General features: G+C 29.1%; 1 protein-coding gene across 1 annotated transcript in view; it reads right to left on the bottom strand.

The window, feature by feature from the left end:
* LOC100214755 (uncharacterized) overlaps positions 1–22,109 on the bottom strand; it is a 68,118-nt gene that overhangs the window by 7,939 nt on the left and 38,070 nt on the right. The window contains exons 13-20 of the mRNA XM_065792551.1: positions 8,398–8,433; positions 8,232–8,320; positions 8,019–8,055; positions 3,691–3,755; positions 3,432–3,518; positions 3,290–3,352; positions 1,394–1,469; positions 1,235–1,319 (exon numbers count right to left, since the gene is read on the bottom strand). Of these exons, the coding sequence (XP_065648623.1) occupies positions 1,235–1,319; positions 1,394–1,469; positions 3,290–3,352; positions 3,432–3,518; positions 3,691–3,755; positions 8,019–8,055; positions 8,232–8,320; positions 8,398–8,433 (538 nt within the window). The remainder of the gene's footprint in view (positions 1–1,234; positions 1,320–1,393; positions 1,470–3,289; positions 3,353–3,431; positions 3,519–3,690; positions 3,756–8,018; positions 8,056–8,231; positions 8,321–8,397; positions 8,434–22,109) is intronic.

The raw sequence follows: 22,109 nt of genomic DNA, 5'->3' as shown, positions 1-22,109 counted from the left end.
TCTTAAGAGAAGTTGCGCAAGCTTTTTTAAGCAATAAGTTCTAATTTTGTTGTGTAATTAGGATAATTAAGTAAATTTATGCAAATGACTTATAAATAATCAAATGGTAAATGCAGCAACCTATAAATGACAATTTATTTTTCATATTTTTAATTGGTTGTATTTATGATTTTTCATATTTTTAATTGGTTGTATTTATGATTTTTCATGTTTTTAATTGGTTGTATTTATGATTTTTTATGTTTTTAATTAGCTATATTTGGGTTGGTGGTTGAGGAACTTTTTGAAATTGTTTTTTTAAATTACAGTAATGTAATATAGTTATGCCATATATTACAGCAAAATTTAGCAAAAATAACGATCATTATAAACTTTTAAAGTTCTACATATTTTAGCTAAAATTTCTTTCTAGGTGTCTAATTAGGGATATTTGGGATTGAGGATTCAATTGAAAATGTTTTTGAGACAATTAGAATAACTGGTCAAAAGTTGTGGCAAACAGCATATATTGCATTTTTTACCCAAAACCACGGTTTTTGAGGTCAAAATTTAAAAACTTAAATATATATATTTTTGGGTTATTTTTATTTAAGGATTTACACATTTAAAATTCATATGGTCTAACCATTTAATGTAAAAAGTTGAAAAATGACCTATTATATACAAGGTCTAGTGGTTTTCCCCCTGATCCACTTTTTTTTTAGAATTTTTATAAAGATTTCAAATTGTTAATGAGTAATCAAAAAAAAAATTTTTTTTTAGATATGATTTATAAAGATTTCAATATGTTAATGAGTAATCAAAAAAAAAATTTACCCTAATAATATCCAAATATCCATTCATGATCTGAAGTACCCTTCATGTATCTGAAGTACCCTTCATGTATCTGAAGTACCCTTCATGTATCTGAAGTACACTTCATGTATCTGAAGTACACTTCATGTATCTGAAGTACCCTTCAGGTATCCAATATAGCATAAAATTTTTTAACAATATAGTTAAAAATCTTAAAAAAAAAAGAAAAAAGTTTTTTTTTACTTTTTTTGAAACATTTCTAACTATATAAATAAGTCTTCTTTTTGTTAATTAGCAAATTGATGTAATTAAACTGGTAAATTTATAAGGCTTTTTTCCCTAAATCCCCAAATTTTTCCCTTAATTGACTGTAAATACCTAAATTTTTGCCTTAATTTATTAAAATAACTAACAAACTAAGAAATTAAATACAACATACCTAGTTACGTTTGATAAATGCACTAAATTTGTGTATCCGTACTTAAGCATATCTTCATTTAGTTTTGGCATGAAGTCACCAAAAGCTTGAAAAAAAGAAAAATAAAGAAAACAAACTTTAAAAATAATTTAACTTAGGTAAAATGAAATAACTGCTTACTTGGATTAACAATACAATCAACAGAAGAAAATAGACGCTGAAGAATATTCATGCAACGTGTACGTTGTTTCTGAGCCTAAAAAAAGAACAAACAACCACATTTATTGGAAATAAATAATTGGAAAAACTGCAATTATTCTAATAAGAATCTGTATGCTGAACCATCGGTACTGTTTTTTCACAAATCATAATAGTAAATTTTATTATAATAATATCTTTACTATACTGTTAACTGGATTAAGTTTGTAAAATTATTAAACTGTTTTGTTTCTTTTGATTTAAAACATTATTTCACCCTACTCTATAGTAAAAATTTTTTTAAACCAAAACAAAACACCAGCTTTAAACATGAAAAAGTTAGAATACAACCTAGAAAAAAGTTAAATTTTAAAGTCATTTTTTTAAAGATTTTTTTCAAAAATTTTATCAATGCTGATATTTTGGTTGAACTAAATTTACTTTCTATTTCTAATGGTTTTCTGTATCAAATTAGAGTTAATCTTTGCAAAAACTGAAAAAATAAATCACTTATAAACAAAGTATTTGCAATATGCAATCTATTTGAATATCTTTTAAAGTATGATAGAAGAAAACAAAACTACTGTTACACTTACTGTTTACACTTCCTAAAGGAGTCAATGTTTGTTGTGGCAATTTTAAGTCAATCATTTTAAATATGGAACTGACAGGAGCAACAAATGATATTTAGAACTTTAATGGAGAAGAAAATTCTGGTAGCATCAAAGAAACCAACCTAGTCACCAACCAACCTAGCATTCTTTTGATACTTTTACTTATAATGCAATTATTGAGTGTTTAAAATAAATTCTCCACAATATTGCTAAAAGTTTAGTTTAAGTGATTTTCCACAATATTTGACTTTTGACCTCTGAAACATAACTTTCTTTATCAAAAATGACAAATTATTACACTTTACCAAAATCGTTCCAAAACTGTATTTAGTGGTTATTAGGATTAAAATAATTTTTCACTTGTCCTCTCTCAACTCTATAACTCTGAAATATGAACAATGACGAACTAGACCGCTACACAGAGAAACAAGTTAAGCGCGGTACTACCAGGGACATGGTGGGGATGGAACTTGAAACTTCTTGCTTATAAAGAAAGTGTTCTACAACTACACCACTACTGCATAAATGGATACCACATAAAATATATGCACACACACACACACACACACACACACACACACACACACACACACACACACACACACACACACACACATATATATATATAAACTAAAATTACTCTTTTCATCTGCCTAATAAATGGCTGAGCGTGTGTGTAATGGGGGAAGGTTGAGGTCTTAATTAACACGAGAGATCATTAAAAAAGTTTAAAATATCTTAAAACACCAAAATACCATGAGACATTTGTTGCACATTTGACATCTGATAAAGATGTCAAATGTGATTCGACATTTGACACATTTGATAAAGAATACTTATGTTATTAATGTTTTATGTAATTAGTCACAGCATTTGACACACATTTAACAGACATTTAACACATTTGACACACATTTGACACACATTTAACATTTTTTTTTTAAAAGAAAAAAAACTTTTATTTTCTTTGAAGTTAACAAGTTGGAAGAAGGTCCAAATGAGCTTTGAACCTCAGACAAGAACTTAACAGAAACTTAATAAAGAAAAAAATTAATAAGGCCTGCCCTGTTTTTTATTAGGAGTCTTACAATTTTACAATAAGAAGTTATAAAGTATTATAAAGTTGTTTCTCCGCGCAGTGGCCTTTTCTGTTTCTCTGCGCAGCGGCCTTGTTTTGTTGGGTTATATTTAAACAGTTTTGGTGAATACAAGTTTTAGAATACAAGTTTTAGTTATTTAAATCATTACAAATTTTTAAGTTTACCTCATAATACTCAATTGCAGTAAATGATCCACCAATTTGTAAATTTATTTCTGAATCTGTGTTCTAATAGGAAACATTTTTTTTTGTATTTTCTATTAATTTTTGACAACAATGTGACAAATTAATATGTTTCATAACTTACAAGTTTATCATGATATTTGTTGTATATCTCTTTACAATTGGTTGCCATTTCAGTTAAAATAGATATACAGTGTGCTCGAACGGCTTCCTTTGAATAAAATAAAATATTTCTATTGCTGCAAAATGTACATGAATATTTTCTTTTAAACAAAATTAAAAAAAATGAAGACAATAAAATGTGTACATAGGAAATGCAAAGGCTTACATGAAAAGTATAAACCATATAAATGATATAAAATCAAATAAAAAAAAAAACATACATAAAGCTCTGGTATGGAAATCTCCACTAACTTTGCGTTACATGTATTTACCAAATAATCGACAGCTGGAAATAAATTCATGTCTTGAAGTAATCAAAACTGTTGAGATTAAAAAAATGCACTGTCAGTAGTATTTTTCCACTTTTTGTATTTCAACATTTTTTGTGTATCATACAAGCATCAATAATTACAAACTGTTAAGTGACACACCCTGTAAATATTGGATGTTAATACTTTTGGAGAGCACCAAAAATCAGAGTTAAGAATTCAATGTTTTTAACACTTGGAAACAAAATTCTCTGAAAATTCTTTTAAACATTTTTCTGAAAATATTTCTTCTAACTTTTAAGCATGTTTGCTTTTAAATTCCACAACACAGTGTAGAAGCTGGGTTCCATACTCAGGATGTGAAGGGCTTCACTTGAATCTTTGCCAGTGAGTCTTAAACTTTGAATCCATTGCTTCAGTTGCTTGTTCACTGAACAATCCAAGTGCAGACCCATGTCAATCAATGAACTCTGAAATGTGATAAAAAACTGTGTGTGCCTTTGGAGTCTCTGTAACTGGCAGAGACAGAAAAGAATCTTTGAACTTTTCAATTTTTTCTTTGAAGTCAACCTCAAGAGACTTTCCAAAGCAGGAAAAAACAACATCTCTAAAAATTCGAAATGTTTTAATGAAACCCTGAGCTTCATAAGCACAAGCCTTTTCAGCCAGTCTTTGAAGAATGCCAACACTTTGCAAAAGTTTTTGACACTCATTTCCAGCAAGTTGTCCCCCATGGTATGGCTGAAGTTGAATGTGCAACAAAGCAGGCCATAGTTTTGCTCCTGGCCAAAGTTCTGAAAGATTTTTAAAAAGATGATTGACAATTCCTAGTAGCAAATGTAGTTCCATTGGTGGAATGATGTCCAAAATAAGTCTCGAGTCCTCCATGTTGATCAAAGGAGGATGAATTTGTGTCAGGAATTGTGTCAAAATCTTTAGCCATTTTGAATTTGGAGCCAGCAGACACAAATGCTCAGTAGCTCTCTTGTATTGAACCAAAACTTCTGGAAACTCTCTATTCTGAGAGGTTGTCTGAATCAATGTTACACCAACAGCAGGGGTGTTTACTTGAATGAGACTGAATTCCACATAAGATGTTAGCAATTTTGAGATCGCAAGAGATGAAAAAAGAGACATCTTCAATATAGATTTGATCCATCATCACCTTGACAGTCGCATATGTTTCAGGCACATCTTCCATAATTGCAACAATGAGTTGACACTTCACACCTGTATCACAAGCAATTGAGTTTGTGAGTAGGCATGAACTTTTTGTTGAGGACTTTTTGACTCATCAACTTCTTCTGTGCTTATAATGCCAAGACTAATTTTCAGAAATGAACCACCACCATCTATTCCCAGCTTGACTAAATGCTGAGGGGAGTAATATCTTGAATGCAAAACATGATTTGTTAGGTCTTGCAGATTATTGCAGTGAACCATTGATCGTTTTTCTTCTTTTCCCTTTTCCATGGTAAAATTTGACTCTGACAAGGTGAAGAAATCTGCAAGAGTTTGTCCAGCAACAGCAAATTTTTGCTGTTTTTTCTTTTCTCTTTTCCATGGTAAAATTTGACTCTGACAAGGTGAAGAAATCTGCAAGAGTTTGTCCAGCAACAGCAAATTTTTGCTCAAAATATGGCTCAACTAGACGAATCCCAGTGGATTTGTTTAGCGTTGATGTTAGAAGTCTCATTCCTGGATTGGAAAGTCCAATGTTTAGTCGAACATTCACTAAACTTTGTGTTGTAAGAGTTGTGCTGTTTACTTTGTGAGCAAAGTAAACAGCACAACTCTGTAATGGTGGTATAAATAAAAGTGAGTAATGTGGTATAAATAAAAAACAGCAATGCAAAATTAATTTGAACGGTATTATTTTTTAATATGTTTACCTTGCATAGCAGACAAAAAATACTAAAAACCAGAGGAAACATATAATACAAATCACTGCATATTTTTGATATGTAAAGAAAAAAATGCCTCAAATCTAAATGTGTACATGACAGTTTCCAGTAGACCAATTTGAAATGTATGCTATTAACATTACCATTTTGCATATTGTCATTTCAAGAAGTTTTAGTGCATATGTATAATATATTATAGTATACAGCAGCAAATTTAATATGCAAGGGGTCAAAATAATGTGTCTTAGAGATGAACTTATTTATTCAAATGTTACCTGGTGTAACTGGAAACAATTTTCTACCAGTTCCTTGACTGAGTCTAACTGTTCCATGAGGAGAAGCTTCTTTGTTGGCAATGACAGATACTGCAATTTGCTATGCCCCTTTAATGTCATCTTGCATTAATGACAGTAAATTTCTGTGTCTTGTTCCAGGTGTGCAAAAATGTCTATGACCTCGAGCTATGACTGACAAACATTGTGTGCACCTTTTTTCTGGAGGATGGAGGTTGTTGATTTGCACTTGATGACCCTAGTGTTGCAATAGTTTGTTCCTTAGTTTGTTGCTTAGATGAGGATTGAACGAAGATTGGATGCTGTTGATTTAAATTGAGCCTACTGATTTGGCAAATAAGGCATTCACACCTATTTGCTGTTCTTGTAAGAGGCTTTATAACAATTGGAGTCAAAACTGTAAAGTGGTGGTAGTGGACTGTTCAAATCACCATTGTCTCTTTTTTGCAGAAGAATACGACAAGTGTTGCAAATTCCTCTTGGAATTCTTTCATCCTCAAATTTCAAATCACTTTTTACAAGTTTCAGCACTCGTGCAATCATAAAGTCAGTTAATTCTCTATCACATTTTCTCATGCACAAAAAGCAAACAGTTTTTCTGCAATCTTTATGAGTTCTGGCTTTGTTTGGCATTTTGATTTGTAACAAAAACGTTTTTCACCACTGTAAACCAAAAAACTTGATATTTATATTTTCCTCAGAGTTGTTTACTTTCTACTTTTTATATTCTTTGGAATCAAAAAATAATTTTTCGAGAACTAAATTACTAAATATTTTATAAAGTTCAGCTAGACATTTCTTATAATTTTATTCAATTGACAAATACATTTACTTTTAGCACTTTTAGCCAATAATTTCCACATTAAAATATATTTTATAAAAAATGGTGAAATTTAATTTAAGAGGTCAAATTCCTTGTTTTTACACTCAAATACTGATTAAGAGCAATTAAAATAACAAAATTACAAAAAGAAACTAAACAGGAACTAAATTTTTCCAGACACTAAGCAAAGTACAAAAAAATTAGCAGTAACTAAATTTAGTTCCACCATAAATAAGTTACCAACCCTAATTTTCAGGTATTGTTTTTTGGGTGGTAGAGGGGATTATTTTTAAATGTGAGGTTATCCCCATTTTAGGAAATTTCAAAATATTTTAAACTAAATTTTTACGAATTAAAAATCACATTATTTGTGCTAGTCATCTTATTCATAATAATATGGGTAAAAAAATATTTCGATGAAATTACTGTAAGATAAAAGTAAAACTATTCTAATTAATTGTGTTTTGTAATATTTTGGTATCATTGTACAAGAACATTTTACTTATGAAGAAAATTAATGCCAATAAACAAAAATGATTTTTGACAATTTTTGGTTCTTTTTGGAATATTTTGACTAAAAACTTCAAATTGCTTTTTCTCCCTTAGACGTCGGTAAAAGATTTTGAAAATTTGCCAGGTAAGTCACCTATGTGTGTATAACAAGACCCCAAAAGGGTTTTTTTGGTGCTCTCCAAAAGTATTAACATCCAATATTTACAAGGTGTGGTGATTTTATTAAAGAAACAAATCAAAATTTTTTGATAAAAAACAACAACACTTTATCACAAAAATTAAAAAAAAAGGAGTTAATAATTAGCAATAATCAAATTTAACAACTAACAACTTAGCCAACAGTAACAACCTATCTGTCTGTCAGCACCAGTAACAACTTACCTGTCTGTCAACACCAGTAACAACTTATCAGTCTGTCAGCAACAATAGCTTCCAGTAAGCGTTTTTTCAATATTTTATGGGATATTATAAATTTTTGTTGTTTGAGTATGGAACAAATGCTATTTGTTCAACAATCAATAATTGTATAATTGCTTAAAATAAACTGAGATATTACACAAAAACCAAAATTTTTTGAAATTTTATCATCATTTGTCATATGATTCACTTGATCAATATATGTATATCTACATGTTAATTATAGTATAACATCAATTTTGCAAGAAACTAAAAAAAAACTAATAATACTTAATCACTAATATAAACTAAATATATTCTTTTGGATTCAGCCAAGGCCTCAAAATTTACCTTGCTTGCAATGTGTTGCAATTTCAGGATTGCAATGCTAAAATAGATTTAAAAAAATTCCTAATTACATATTTAAGAGACCTTTGAAATTTAATAATATAAATTGAAGAAGAATTAAAATTTATTAATGTAAAAAGATGAACATAAAAAGATATAAAAAAAAAAATCAGAAGAGCACCATTAAAATTACGCATACATTAAAACTATGCATACATTAAAATATGTCCAATCCACTCCAATTTTAATATCATACAAATCTTTAATTTCAAAATTCAAAAGATTTGGCAAAGGCTGCATTAAACCTAAAAAAAAAGAACTAGATTGTTTTCAAAAACTTTTTATAAGAATTGAAAAATAATGATATATATGAAATATTTACCAATAGGATCCTGGCAATCAGGCCCAGCTAGAAAACCTGAAATTTAAATACATATTAATAAAAACATGTACAGTATCGGACAAAACATGGTGGACAAACTCAAATTTAGAACAAAAGTTAATCAAAAACTAAAAAGAACTAGTAAAACAATTGTACATATTAATTTTTAAATAGTTTATTATGTTCTTAACATAATTTAAAACGTTTGAATCATACTAAAAATCACAAAAAAAATTTATAACACATTTTTTTCAACAAACTACATTTTTCCTTGGACAAAACAAGGTGGACAAATCAAAACGAAGCTTTTTTTATAAGATTTCATTGTCTTTATTCAATTTACCGCATTCTTTTGTTTTCACTTTTATCCTAACATTACTCTAAAATAATAAAATAGATTTTGGAACGTCTGGCCAATTATTTTTTCAATTAAACTAAAAATAGATTTAACTCGTGATATATGGAGTAAATTGCAACTTAAAATGGCTTACGACAAATTAGGAAGTGTTTTACGTGAAAATAATATTAATGATTTTAAAAGCAGAAAACGTCAAGCTGAAATTTGTAGAAAATATAATATAGCTAAATCGACTGTAAGCAAAACTGTCAAATCATTTGGATCTCGTGACTGCTATAAAACAAACCATCGGGGCGGGCGTCCAAAAAAAACAACACAAAGACTAGATCGAATAATTGTTAAGGAGCTTAAAAAAGATCCATTTTTGTCATCCACAAAATTAACCAAAAAACTTGAACTACAAATCTCTAATCGCACTGTGCGACGAAGAGCTAACGAAGCAAAATTGTTTTCTCGAATGCCTGCCAAGAAACCGCTAACTTCCTTTAAAAATAGAAAGCTAAGACTTGCGTTTGCCAAAGCACACCAAAATTGGACTGTAGACCAGTGGAAAAACATACTTTTTAGTGATGAATCAAAATATAACCTTTTTGGAAGCGATGGCAAGAAGCGAGTCTGGAGACCAAAGAACACCAGATTCAATACTAAATATACCAAGAAGAGTGTTAAGCATGGAACGTCTGCTATAGTTTGGGGTTGTTTCTCAGCACTAGGAACTGGTCCTATTCACAAAATTAATGGAATTATGGACCGCTTTGTTTACAAAGATATAATGGAAGATGTTATGTTACCACATGCTGAATGGGAGATGCCCCTAAAATGGATTTTTCAACAGGATAATGATCCCAAACATACGTCAAAAGTTGTAAAACAATGGTTCAAGGACAAGAACATCACCATAATGGAGTGGCCTGCACAAAGCCCTGACTTGAATCCCATAGAAAATTTGTGGGAAATAATTGACAATAAGATTGAGCGTGCAAATGTGAAGACCAGTGAGGAATTATTTGAACAAATCGAGAAGGCCTGGCGAGAGATTGATATGAGAATTGTTGACTCATTAATTGCTTCTATGCCCCGAAGAATGAAAGAAGTAATTAAAAGTAAAGGAGGTCCTACCAAATATTAAGTTAACTTTTGAAGTTTTTTGAAAAATAATAAGTTAATTTTTGAATTTTTTTGAATTTTCAGTCGATTTTTTGAATGTCCACCTTGTTTTGTCCAAAGAAAAATGTAGTTTGTTAGGGAAAATGTGTTTTAAAACTTTTTTAGTGATTTTTAGTATGATTCAAAACTTTTAAGTTTTGTTAACAAAATAATAAACTACATAAAAAATAATATGTTCAATTGTTTTACTAGTTTTTTTTAGTTTTTGATCAACTTTTGTTCTAAATTTGAGTTTGTCCACCATGTTTTGTCCGATACTGTATATATATATATATATATATATATATATATATATATATATATATATATATATATATATAGTAGTGGCCAAAAAATTAAAGCCGGTCAGAAAATTTAACTAAAATTTTGCATTGTAAACTGTTTATTGAATAAACGCAATACAAAATGTAAAATAAATGAAAAAAATTGTTAAAAATAATCGTTAATTGTTAATATTCAATATAATAAGTTATAGCACCAAACTATAGCAAAAATACGGCTTAAATTACTCAAATGTTATATTTCAATATTTTGTCAGATGTCCTTTATAATCAAGAAATGCTTGTATTCTTCTTGGCATACTATGCACTATTTTACAAAATTCTGGTGCAATTTCATTAATTCAAACTTCTTTTAGAACTTTTTGAAGATGTTCTTCAGATTTTGGTTGATGTGATGCAACTTTCTGCTTCATAACATTCCATTATCAGAAAACCATGCCTTAACTATTTTAGCTATGTGAAATGAAACTGATTCTTGCTAAAATATGCTGGTTTTTGTAATTTCCATATGCAGTTTCACTTTATCTTTCATAACCTATATAGATACTTTTGTGCATTGACTTTTTCGCTTTTTTTAAAGATGTCCATATCACACCAACCTTGTACTGTGATAGCACTCTATACCATAACTGAAGGAAAATGTTTGACTGCTTTTATGGTATACTTCGCATTCAGGCGTTCTCCAACAGGTCTTCTAACATAATTATAGCCCGTGCTTCTAATTTGTTGAAACGTATTCTTGCCTGTAAACATTACTCATTCCCACCATTCTGGTGTCTTGTCTTTTAAACTCTTACAAAATTTAATCCAAGCTTGCAACTGTGCTGGAGTTAATAAAGGTTTTTTAGCTAATTTTCTAGCAACTAAACCAAAGTCATAACACAACCAAACAAATTACTTTCCATTTATTTGAACCTAAGCAAGACATGTTTAAAAATATGATTCGTTTTTTAAATTGAGGTTTTTTCAATTCACTACTAAATGAGTATTAAAAAAACAGAATGAATTTGAATAGATGTAAATTTCTTTGCAGAAAAGTTCATTTGTTTAAAAAAAATAATCTTGTTTTATTGTGTTTCTTTTAAAGCTAATTACAGAGTGACCAGCTAATAGCGAATTTAAAATTTCAGGATATTTCCAGGACTTTAAAAGGAAAATTTTGGGTTTTTTAAGGATATAGATACTTTTTCTCTATCAGAAAAATAAAAAAATACTGTAAAATCGCCTAAGTTTGGTCACTTAAGCTTTGAACATTAAATAATCACGCATAAATGAAAAATAAAACTAGTTCTCAATTTTTAATTTCAAATCAGAACACATACTTTAACCAAACTTTTAATACCATCTCTTAAGTTGATAATATCTGTATAAATCATAATAATACATCACAAACTTAACGTCTCAAGTAATGAAAACAAATTTGTAAATGTTATTTTATAGTAAAATGATGAAATAATATCAGGTAATACCAGAAACCTAAAAGAGCATCATCCTGGCTTAATGGCCTTAATCACTTTTGTTATGCAACTAGTTAATAAAATTAAAAAAATATTTTTCAATAAAGTTAAAAAGGTTTTTTCAATTGACAAAAAAATACTGCTTTGCTTTAAATATGATTTATGTGTTTATTGCCAATTGGCAAATATTATCAAGCAAAGTAGAACAGCAAAATCCACACAACTAATTATCACAGGATTAGTAACGCGCATTCATAATTGTTGTTGAGCTGTAATTTTATATATAAAAAAAATGTCTCAAGCTTGACATTTTTTTTAATTTAAAGAACCATCAGATTGACAGTCATCAGATTGATATATGGAAGTCACTTTAGATTCTGATATAGTCAGAATTTTGATTACCTCAACTAGTTGTTGTTTCATGTTTTTTAAAGTAGGTTTGTTAAACAATTCAGCTTTGCCAAACGTTTTTAAATCCTAATTAAATTAGCCTCCTGTTTTATTTTTTCATGCACAACCTTTCTAGCTTATATTTTGTTCTTTTTATTTTGTGCCATTATTTAGCTTGTTTGTCAATTTTATCAAAGCTTCTTCAGAAGTCAAAATGTAACATTTTGAGAAACGCATGTTATTATTAGGAACATTCAGCTAATTCTGATACGGAAGTTTTGGGCATGCCAGTATGTAAAGCATTTGAGCATTTAAATGCTCACAAGCAGTTGTGTAGCATGTTAAAGGTATTTGTTTTGATAAGCTCAGAGGAGTTTGTGTACTTGAAGTTCTATACTTTTGTATACTTGAAAGAATTTCTGGAATTGTCGTGACTGGTATAGGCAGTGTTGGTAAGGTTTGAATATTTTGCACAATAACTTGTTATTTTATCACGACACAACAGAAAAATATCTGTTGCTTAGAAGCCAGAATGCACATTGTTGCTAAAGAAGCTTCGGGTAGCTAGATTTTGTAAAATTATTGAAACTGTTTTGAATGAAATGATTGTTCAGGATTCCACACTATTTACTTTTCACTGTCCTGAATATGCCTACATCAAGTGGCTATAGCACACAAGATGTATGAGTCAATAGCTTAAAAATAATAATACTCTCATCTTTCTAATTGAATTAGCTCCAGCGTTAAATGTGAGGCATGGGCGCCTAGAAAAATGACTGAGAAACCTTTAAGCTTGCAGCAATGTACAACAAACGTCTTTTCAAACCATCCAGTAAAAGCAAGTACTTCTATCCAACAAGATTGCATCGCCTTAGGTAGCACAGTTTAGCCCATTTTGAGTTACAAGCCATATGGATATCTATCTAAAAATTCAAATAATTAATTAGTAGTATGTAAAATGCAGAGTAAAATAATTAACTAGTAGTTTGTAAAATGGGGTAAAATTCTTTGTTACATTGAAGACCAGATTCTTCTCAATTAAAAATGCAGAACGGCTTAGTTACGAACCCATGTATAGTGTACATATCAGCAACTTGTGCATACCTTGATTAAATAATTTTAAAAAGTCATAAAGTAGGTTATTAAAATGCTATAAGTTGAGCAGTTTATAAAAAAGAGACAATTGGTAAACATTGCAAATAAATTGAATTTTACTTTTTAAAAGTTGCGCCTTTTTTTTTTATTTAAAAAAACAATTTTTTATAAAATATATATATAAATTTATATATTTTATAAAAATATATAAAATTTAATATATAATTATATATAAAATATATAATTTTAATAAATACTATCGATCAATAGTGTCTGGCTGAGTCAACATTTAATGGCATATTATTTGAAGTTCTGAGCGATAGCTTATCATAATGATGCCTAATCAATACCATCCAAGGGTAACTTCGCCGCCATGAAAACACATTTAATCTGAATTAACCAATTAGTTTTTAACAACACACAGTATTTCAAGTCTAGTGAAACTAAATCCAATACCACTCATAAATATTAAAATTTTTACTATAACGTCCAGAATATTGTCACTCAACTTAGTTGGTTTACCATTTTTTTTAGTATGCTTGCCTTTAATTCTGTCAATGAAACTTGATCTTTTGAAACCAAATGTTATAGCTGCTTTCCTTTTACTCATGCCTTTGTCCACAGTCTTTAAACCACAAGCCATCCGTTCTTTCTCAAGTAAATCCATAGATGACATAGATACTCGCAAAAGAACTATTTCAGTGCATTGCAATATATATTATTGTCTTGTAATTAGTTCATATCAGTGATATAAATTTACCAGTAATTTTTGAAATCAAAATATACCATAAATAATATTCTAAAACAGGTTAATTTTGAAATTATAAACAAATTCTTTATTCAAATAAAACAATATGGTGAGTATCCATTATAAAAATGTCAAAATTTACTTGTAAATTTACAGGTAAAATAAAATTTGCAACACTAGTTCATATTCACAAAACCACACTGTCCACATATCAACACTTCACAACATTCCTGCCAATTTTTTTGTTTTATTTTTTTTTTGTTTTTGTTATTCACCTCCCCAAGGCCGAGAAGGTCACTACAGATGAGGAGGCTACTTAATAGTGGTTATAACCCTCTCTCAACTCTTTAACTCCGAAACACGAATCTTGACGAACAAGGCCGTTGCGCGGAGAAACAATTGTCTCCTTTGTTTTTTATCCATGAATGACCGAAATTAGAGTATATTAAAATTTCACAAATTTTCAAAAAAAAGGTACTTAATATACAAAAATTATTAATTTTTTTTTGTCATATAACTTATTTGGTGATTCTTGATAATAATAAGATTAAATTTGATCATTTATTTATAACTTTGCTTATTTTAGATTTTAATAGTATGCCTTTTTTCGAATTATTGTTTTGATAAAGAATTATTTCAGCAGGTTGCAAATAAACAATTTTTTTTATATAGGTTCATATTTACAAAGTAATAACAAATATTATTAGAGAAAAAGAAGTTTGTAAAGTTTGAGTTTTGCATGCTTTTTTCTTAAATGACTGAAGTTACATGATGACTGAACTTAGGCAATTTTACTGTATATAGATTAAAAAAAATATCCAAATAAAAAATAACTAAATAATCAGCATATGTTAATAATACTGACAGTAACATTAAAGAAATTTTTTTTTTTACATTACAGAAAAAACATCATTATCAAATGCAGTATAAATCTATGCAAAATTAATAATAACTCTGTAAAAGATAAAAAACATGATAAAAAATATTGAAATATTTCAGAAAAAAGTTCCAGGATTTCCAAGATTTATTGCTTAAAGGTTTTTCTAGGACTTTTCCAGAAACTATCAAATTTCAGGACGTTTCCAGGTTTTCAAGGACTGCTGGCCACCATGAATTATATGTTTAAAATAATGATAAAGAAACAAAAAATCAGAGGGAATACTATAATCATTACAGTATGGTTAATTTTGCTATCAATTTATGATTTTTTTTCTTCAGCTTTTGCTGTAGGAAGGGCATTTTTGTAAATATAATATGCAGAGGTCTCAAGGCTTAAGTCTTGGTCTCGAGACGTGTCGAGACTCATATTTAACTATCTTGGTCTTGTTCTTGAAGCTTAGAGTCTTAGTCTTGGTCGTGAAAGCCTGGAGTATTGGTCTTGGTCTCGGACATTTACTGCCTTGTACTTTCTTGATCTTTACTAAAAATATCAACGCAATGAATGACTAAGTAAATGATATCTTGGTATTGGTCTTGAACTCTAGATCTTGAGCCCAAATATCTTGGTCTTAGTCTTGGTCTTGACCTTTACTGTCTTGGCTACTTCTCTAGTAATACGGTAAACAAGCATACAAATGTATGTGGTACTCCTGGCACAGTACATTGGATTTTCCATTACTACATTTTACCTTTTAGATAATTTAGAACTTTAGTGTCAAATGATTCTAGAAAAACCTAAAATCCTAAATTTATCATAGAAACGTTGTTAATCTAAGTTTATACCAAATTTAAATTTTTATCCATCCGTGAATTGGATCAATATTGGTCATTTGCAAATTGTGTCAGTATTGACCCCATTTCTGCTAGTTTTAAATTTTGTGTAAACTAAAAGTTCATATCAAATTTAAAAGACTCAAAGAATATTCTAAAAATAGTATTAAGTGATATGATTGGATAATAACAATAGTATTAAGTGATATGATTGGATAATAACAATAGTATTAAGTGATGATTGGATAATAGTTAGATAATAGTTAGAGGCACCAGAGCAATCTTCAAATTTTTAAAATATGAGTTAGAGATGTCATTTTGGATATTTTAAAACCCTATACAAACTCAGAACAAGCACATATATGCTCAATCTAATTCACTGATTTTGAAAGTGAGGTGCATGTGCATATTTGTTAAAAAATGAAATAAAAATCAAAACAAGCAGATGTTCAAAATAGATATATTGAAGTAATGATGAACTTGTGCTATTATCAATCCAGGAAATTAATAATATTGTATAATACTACAGTACTCTTCAGAGTATTTGAAAGTTATCAAAATCTTCTTTGACACAAGAATTTTTATTCTCAAAATCTTATTAAAGATTATTTTGGTGATGGGATTGTTAAGTTAAAGAAATGGAAGAAAATAATGCCTTTTTGAGATTTTGTTTTTCATCTTAAATTTTGAGAAGTGTGGTATGTTTTTTATTACACAACAATAAAACATCATCCTTAAATCTTTAAACATTTTGAACATGAAACGAACTTTGTCAAACAAGATTTTGCACTTTAAGAAATAGGTCTTCAATAAAAATTAACTATTTTATTTTAAATTAGAAAATGGCATTCTCTATTATTATATTATATTATTATCAAAGGAGGTATCCACAACAATCTAAAAAAAAGCAACACACAATTGATTTTTTTAACTCTACCAAGAAATCATCTTACTAAAATGTTGTGATATTTTTACCACAGCTTTTTAGCTAGCGATATTGTCAGTACATATTGAAACTAATGATTAAAATGTGGAATTAAGGCGTACATTTCATTTTTTTTTCATTTTTTCAGAACCAACAGATTTATTTTTGGTTCTTAAGATGTATTTGATGTAAAATAATGTTGTAAGATAACACAATAAAAATTTATTAAAGTTGTTGTTAGCCAAATGATAGTATTGATTGAAATTTGCAAAAAAAATCAGTCTTGTCTTTTTGTATAGCTTATTTATTTAAAAAAAATATCCACACTAACAAGCAATTTATTCAATTTTTAGTGAAATATTTCCATAACTAACCATATCTATGGTATAAAAAGTAACCAACTATAAAAACTAATTTATTTTCCTAACCATTTTTTTATAACTCTAAGCATTAAAAAGACAGCAATTGAATGAAAACCATAGAATAAAGTTAGAAACCAATGAAAACCATGAAGTAAAGTTTGAATTTAACCAGTGAAAAGGAACAAAGCTTTTATGCCTATATCTAAGAGATTACATAGAAGGCACAGTTTTCAGCAAAAAAAATCAGTTCGAAAAAAAATCACAAAAGGAATCCTGATCAGCCTTAAGGGTAAATCAATGTAAAAGTAGGACAAAATATTGAAATTTTTCAGTCACCTTCTCAGATTTTTTTCAAATTTCAACCAGTGGTACCAATATAACATGAAAAAATGTAAAGTTTGAGGTTCCAAATCCAAACGCTTCAAAAGTTAAAATGTAAAGTTTTAAAATGTAAAGTTTGAGCTCCCAAATCCAAACAGTTCAAAAGTTATGATGTTTTAAAATTCAGCCTAAAATGCCCTATTTTTTTCCACACCCACCATTATGGACTTTGTAGTAGTACTTTTTAATGAATAATTTAAGATCGAGTAGAAGAATGTGGCTAAAAATTGGTACCTGACCATTTTTGAGGGTACTGAATTCAAAAATCTAGAGAAAATAATGAAATTAAAACTTTTTGATTTTAAAATGGTCAGTCAAACTTTTTGTTCTGTTAACATGGATTGTGCTTTCATTAACTCTCAGAGTTGCCTAAGTCTCATGGATTCAATTTTTTCTCAATGAAGTAGGTGATCCTAGGCTACCTTTATAAAAAGGATGGTTTTGGTTTCTTGTAGAATAATTTAGATATGTCATTTTGAAGCTTAACCAAAAAATTCCTTAATTGGACTCAAATTTTCTATCATAGATTTATTAGCAATAATTTATGTGTAAATAATTTAAGTTTTAGTGGAAGAACCTGACTGAAAATTGGTACCTGACCATTTTTGAAGATGTAGAATTCAAAGTAGGAAAGAAAATAACCTAATTCAAATTGTTTAACAATTGTTTTGTATTTAGAAATGGTTAAATATTAGTTTACCATAAAACAGGGTAATGTTTTCTCTAATTCCTAAAGTTTCCTGAATCTTTTGGATTCAGTTGTGATGTGTAAAAACAGTTTTTTGAGGTTGGTTTTGATACATAAATAAAGTTTTGTGAAGTGAATTGTCATGTAGAAATATAGTTTTGCGACACCTGCTGTGATGTATAAATATATATTTCAATTTTAGATTAAGTAATTATTGATTCTTATTTGGTAATTCAGTTTCTCAGTAATGGCAAACAGCCAACAGCGCTCCATGGGAATCAAGCTGGAAAGTGAATGTTGCCTTGCAACATGTACATCGTGTCTTGGAATTAAATCTTTTGAGATGTTCTTGAACATGAAAGAGAAATATGAATGTGGAAGACTGGGCTATCAATAGTCAATGTCAAATCAACAACTTGTCTCCATCATAAACACTTTTATTTGAAGCATTATGCAACTAAATTAAACATGGTGCTGCCATCCATTTTATACTCATAACAAAGTTATAAAAGGTATAGTAATCACAACTTTTATTTTTGTGAAAGTGTTGTGAGTTACAATAATGAAACTCTTGGCAGCCAAATTCTATTTTAGCTATATTTAACTTTACTTTTAGTTGACTTCTGAAAGTGCACTATTAAATGCCATACAACTTTAAATTTTAAATGGTTTTAATAACATTTTAATACAAATTAAAAGAGTTCTTCCCTTTTTTTAGGCAGTCTTCGTGATATCAACTTGGATACAGCAAAGTACCTATGCGGTAAAGGCAAATTCGTAGTGCCAGATGAAAAGCTTTTTTCCACAATGCAGACATAAATTAGCATCAAGTTAAGAATAAGAAGAAAACGAGTTGGAGATAAAACTACCTGAAGATAATATGGAAAAAGAAATTATATTGGAATTAACAAGAACGTTGCTCAACAGTTCTTTGTGTAAACTTGAAGTGTCTCCTCTAAAAGTTCATTTACCCAAAACCTTTAACAAGCCTTCACTTGGAACGAAAAAGATAATGCAAGTTGAAGAAGCAGTTATTAAGAAACTTGCAACTACTCTAGATTTCACTGAAATCGATCTAGTTGCACCAAACAACAATGAAGTTCTAAAGGAAATTCAAACCAAAGCTGGCAATCTAGACTTCCTTGTGTAACTTAAAGGAGCTCTATGTGGCATTTAGGATGAAGTACCCAGACCATAAAATTAAATCTTCTAAATTTTGCAGTCTTGGGCCTAATTAGTGCATTTTTGCTGGTCCAGAAGTTATACATTCTGTTTGTGTGTGTACAATACATCAAAATGTTAAATTAATGTTGAGTGCTGTAGGTTTTGAAACATCTTACCATGAAATCATTGAAAAGATTGTCTGCAGCAGAAAATTGAAAGTTTGCGTGATTCACCGATGCATTAGCATCCTGACATACAAGCTGCCCAAAATTATTTCCAGCAGAATTTCATACAAAATGATGAATCCATAAGAGCAATATGACAGTGATGAAAATGAACAGTCAGTGGATTTCGAACAGTGGACAACAACAGATAGAACTGAACTATTAACAATAAAACTTCCATTAAATGAACTCATAGAGCTCCTGTGTGAAAAACTTTATAAAATTACTTCTCATTCATTTATAGCAAAATCATAATCTAGCTATCTAAAGCATCTCTAAGAAACAATTAGTATTGATGAGGCTATTGCACTGGCAGATTTTGAAGAGAATTTACATTTTTGTGGTACAAGACAAGATACAGAGTTACCCTTCGAGTCAATGTTCTCTTCATCCAGTTGTTATCTACTACAAGAAAGTGAAATTGAAAATATTTTCTTTTCGTGTAATTTCAGATGATTTGCATCATGATGTTGGATTGATGAATCAATGAAGTTATGCATATAACCATTAATCATATGAAAACTCCTTTGTCCCACAATTACAAAAATTCATTACTTTTATGATGGCTGTACAGTGCAGTATAAAAACTGCAAACATTTTTACAATTTATGTCACCATGCTCAAGATTTTTCTGTTCATTGCATTTGGAATTTCTTTATAACAAGCCATGGCAAATCTCTGTGCGATGGAATAGGTGATACTGTTAAAAGGCTTGTTGCAACTGCTAGCTTGATTAATCCAACCACAGGTCAAATACTGTCTTCTCAAGCAATGTTTAAATACAGTCAAAAGTCAATCAGTAGGATTATGTTTGTGTATGTCACTGTTGAAGAAACGAAGCTAGTGAGAAACAAACTTACTGATAGACTTTTAATAGTAACCACTATTCCTGGGACAAGAAGTTTCCATCAATTTATACCTTATTCTCATTTAATTATAAAAATGAAAAGGGCATCAGATGATGATGATTTTGCTCTAACATTTGACTTCCTCAACAAACAAAAATATGAAAATATTAAAATTGACTATATTATGCTGTCACAATACCTATTTTGCAAATATGATGAATTTTACTGACTTTTTATGATTGCTGAAGTTGATAAAGAGAACGATAATTTTATGGTAAAGTTTATGTATCCACGTTACCCAAGTCAATTGTACTACTGGCAAATGCAAGATGATAATTGCTGGGTGCCAAGAATGAATGTCATTTCTCTTGTTAAAACACAGTCAAAATTATTTTAGTTTCTCATTTTTTAACAAAACATTTGAGCATGCAAACTAAAATTTGAGCATGCAACCAATATTTTGAAACAATACCTGATTATTAGACGTTAAATAATAAAGTCAAATTATAACTTAACTTAAATTACTAATTTAATTTGTTATTAATTTAAGTTAACATTATAATTTAACTATAATAATAATTATAATTAATAAATAATGAATTTATATTTTCAATGTGATGTATTTGAAATTTTATTTCCATGTATACTTTTAAAAATATTGATTATAAATATGTAAGTTATGGAAAGCAATATAATTTTTTTACTTTAATTCAGAGACCTAAACTTTTCTAAGACCTCTTATTTCACATTTAGAGTAAGGCAACTCCAGCAATAAGTGAAATGTAAACCTTAGTTACAAAACAAAAAATTTGACTGTTGATATTTTAAAATTAAAAAATTATTCCCAAATATTAAGAATTGGTTTATTTTTTCTTCATCTTTGTATTCAGCACCTTTAAAAATGGTCAGGTACCAACTTTCAGTCATATTCTTCCTTTAGAACGTAAATTATTCACACAAAAAGTCGCTTTAAATTCTATAATGGAAAATAGAGGCTAAAAAAAGGATTTTTTAGTCTAAATTTCAAAATGACATATCTTTTTTATGAATCTTTAAGAAACCAAAACCATCTTTTTTATAAAGATAGCTTAAGATCTAATACTTAATTTGAAAAAAAAAAGGGAATCCATATAACTTGGGCAACTTCGGGAAAAATTTGACTGACCATTTTAAACCAAAAAATAACTATCAAAAAATTTAAATTTTGTTTTTTTCTCAGCATTTGTGAATTCAGCACCCTCAAAAATGGTCAGGTACCAATTATTCATTAAAAAGTACTACTACAAAGTCCATAATGGCGGATGTGGAAAAAATAAAACATTACAACTTTTGAAGCACTTGGATTTGGGAGCTCAAATTTTACATTTTTTCATGTTTCATTAATACGTACAACTGGTTAAAATTTAAAGAAAATCCAAAGGGTTGAAATGACTGTCCCACTTTTATATGGAATTACCTTTAAGTTAGTTGTAAAAAGTGCAATAAAAGTGCAAATCTGAAGTAGAAGATAACAAACAGCTAAATTTAAATTAGTCTCACAAAAGCAAATAAGTCTGGGAAGTTTTTTTTGCAGGAGGGTAAGGTTCTACTGAAAAAAAATTACTTGTTATTTGTAAACAATAAATTAAAACATTTTGGTGATGATGCTTTTTTAGGTTTAATGCTTTTCGGCAGCTATGATTTTGAGTGAGTTTGACTCAAGCTAGTAGTACTTAAACAGTATTACACAGTTAGTACTTGGCACAATAAGGAACAATCTATAAAGTTGACTCATTTTTGCTCATCAATTTAATGTTGTAACAAATGGCTCCTTACATTGCCTCAATAGTAAGAGAGACACCAACCATGTGCAGCATGGCTATCTATAATGCAACACTGTTAGAACTCTGATACTTTACAGCTATTGATAGAATT

This window comes from Hydra vulgaris, chromosome 03 (genome assembly GCF_038396675.1).
Source record: "Hydra vulgaris chromosome 03, alternate assembly HydraT2T_AEP".
Lineage (NCBI taxonomy): Eukaryota > Metazoa > Cnidaria > Hydrozoa > Anthoathecata > Hydridae > Hydra > Hydra vulgaris.
The sequence above is the reverse complement of the archived record's forward strand: the minus strand, read 5'-3'. Positions and strand labels throughout refer to the sequence as shown.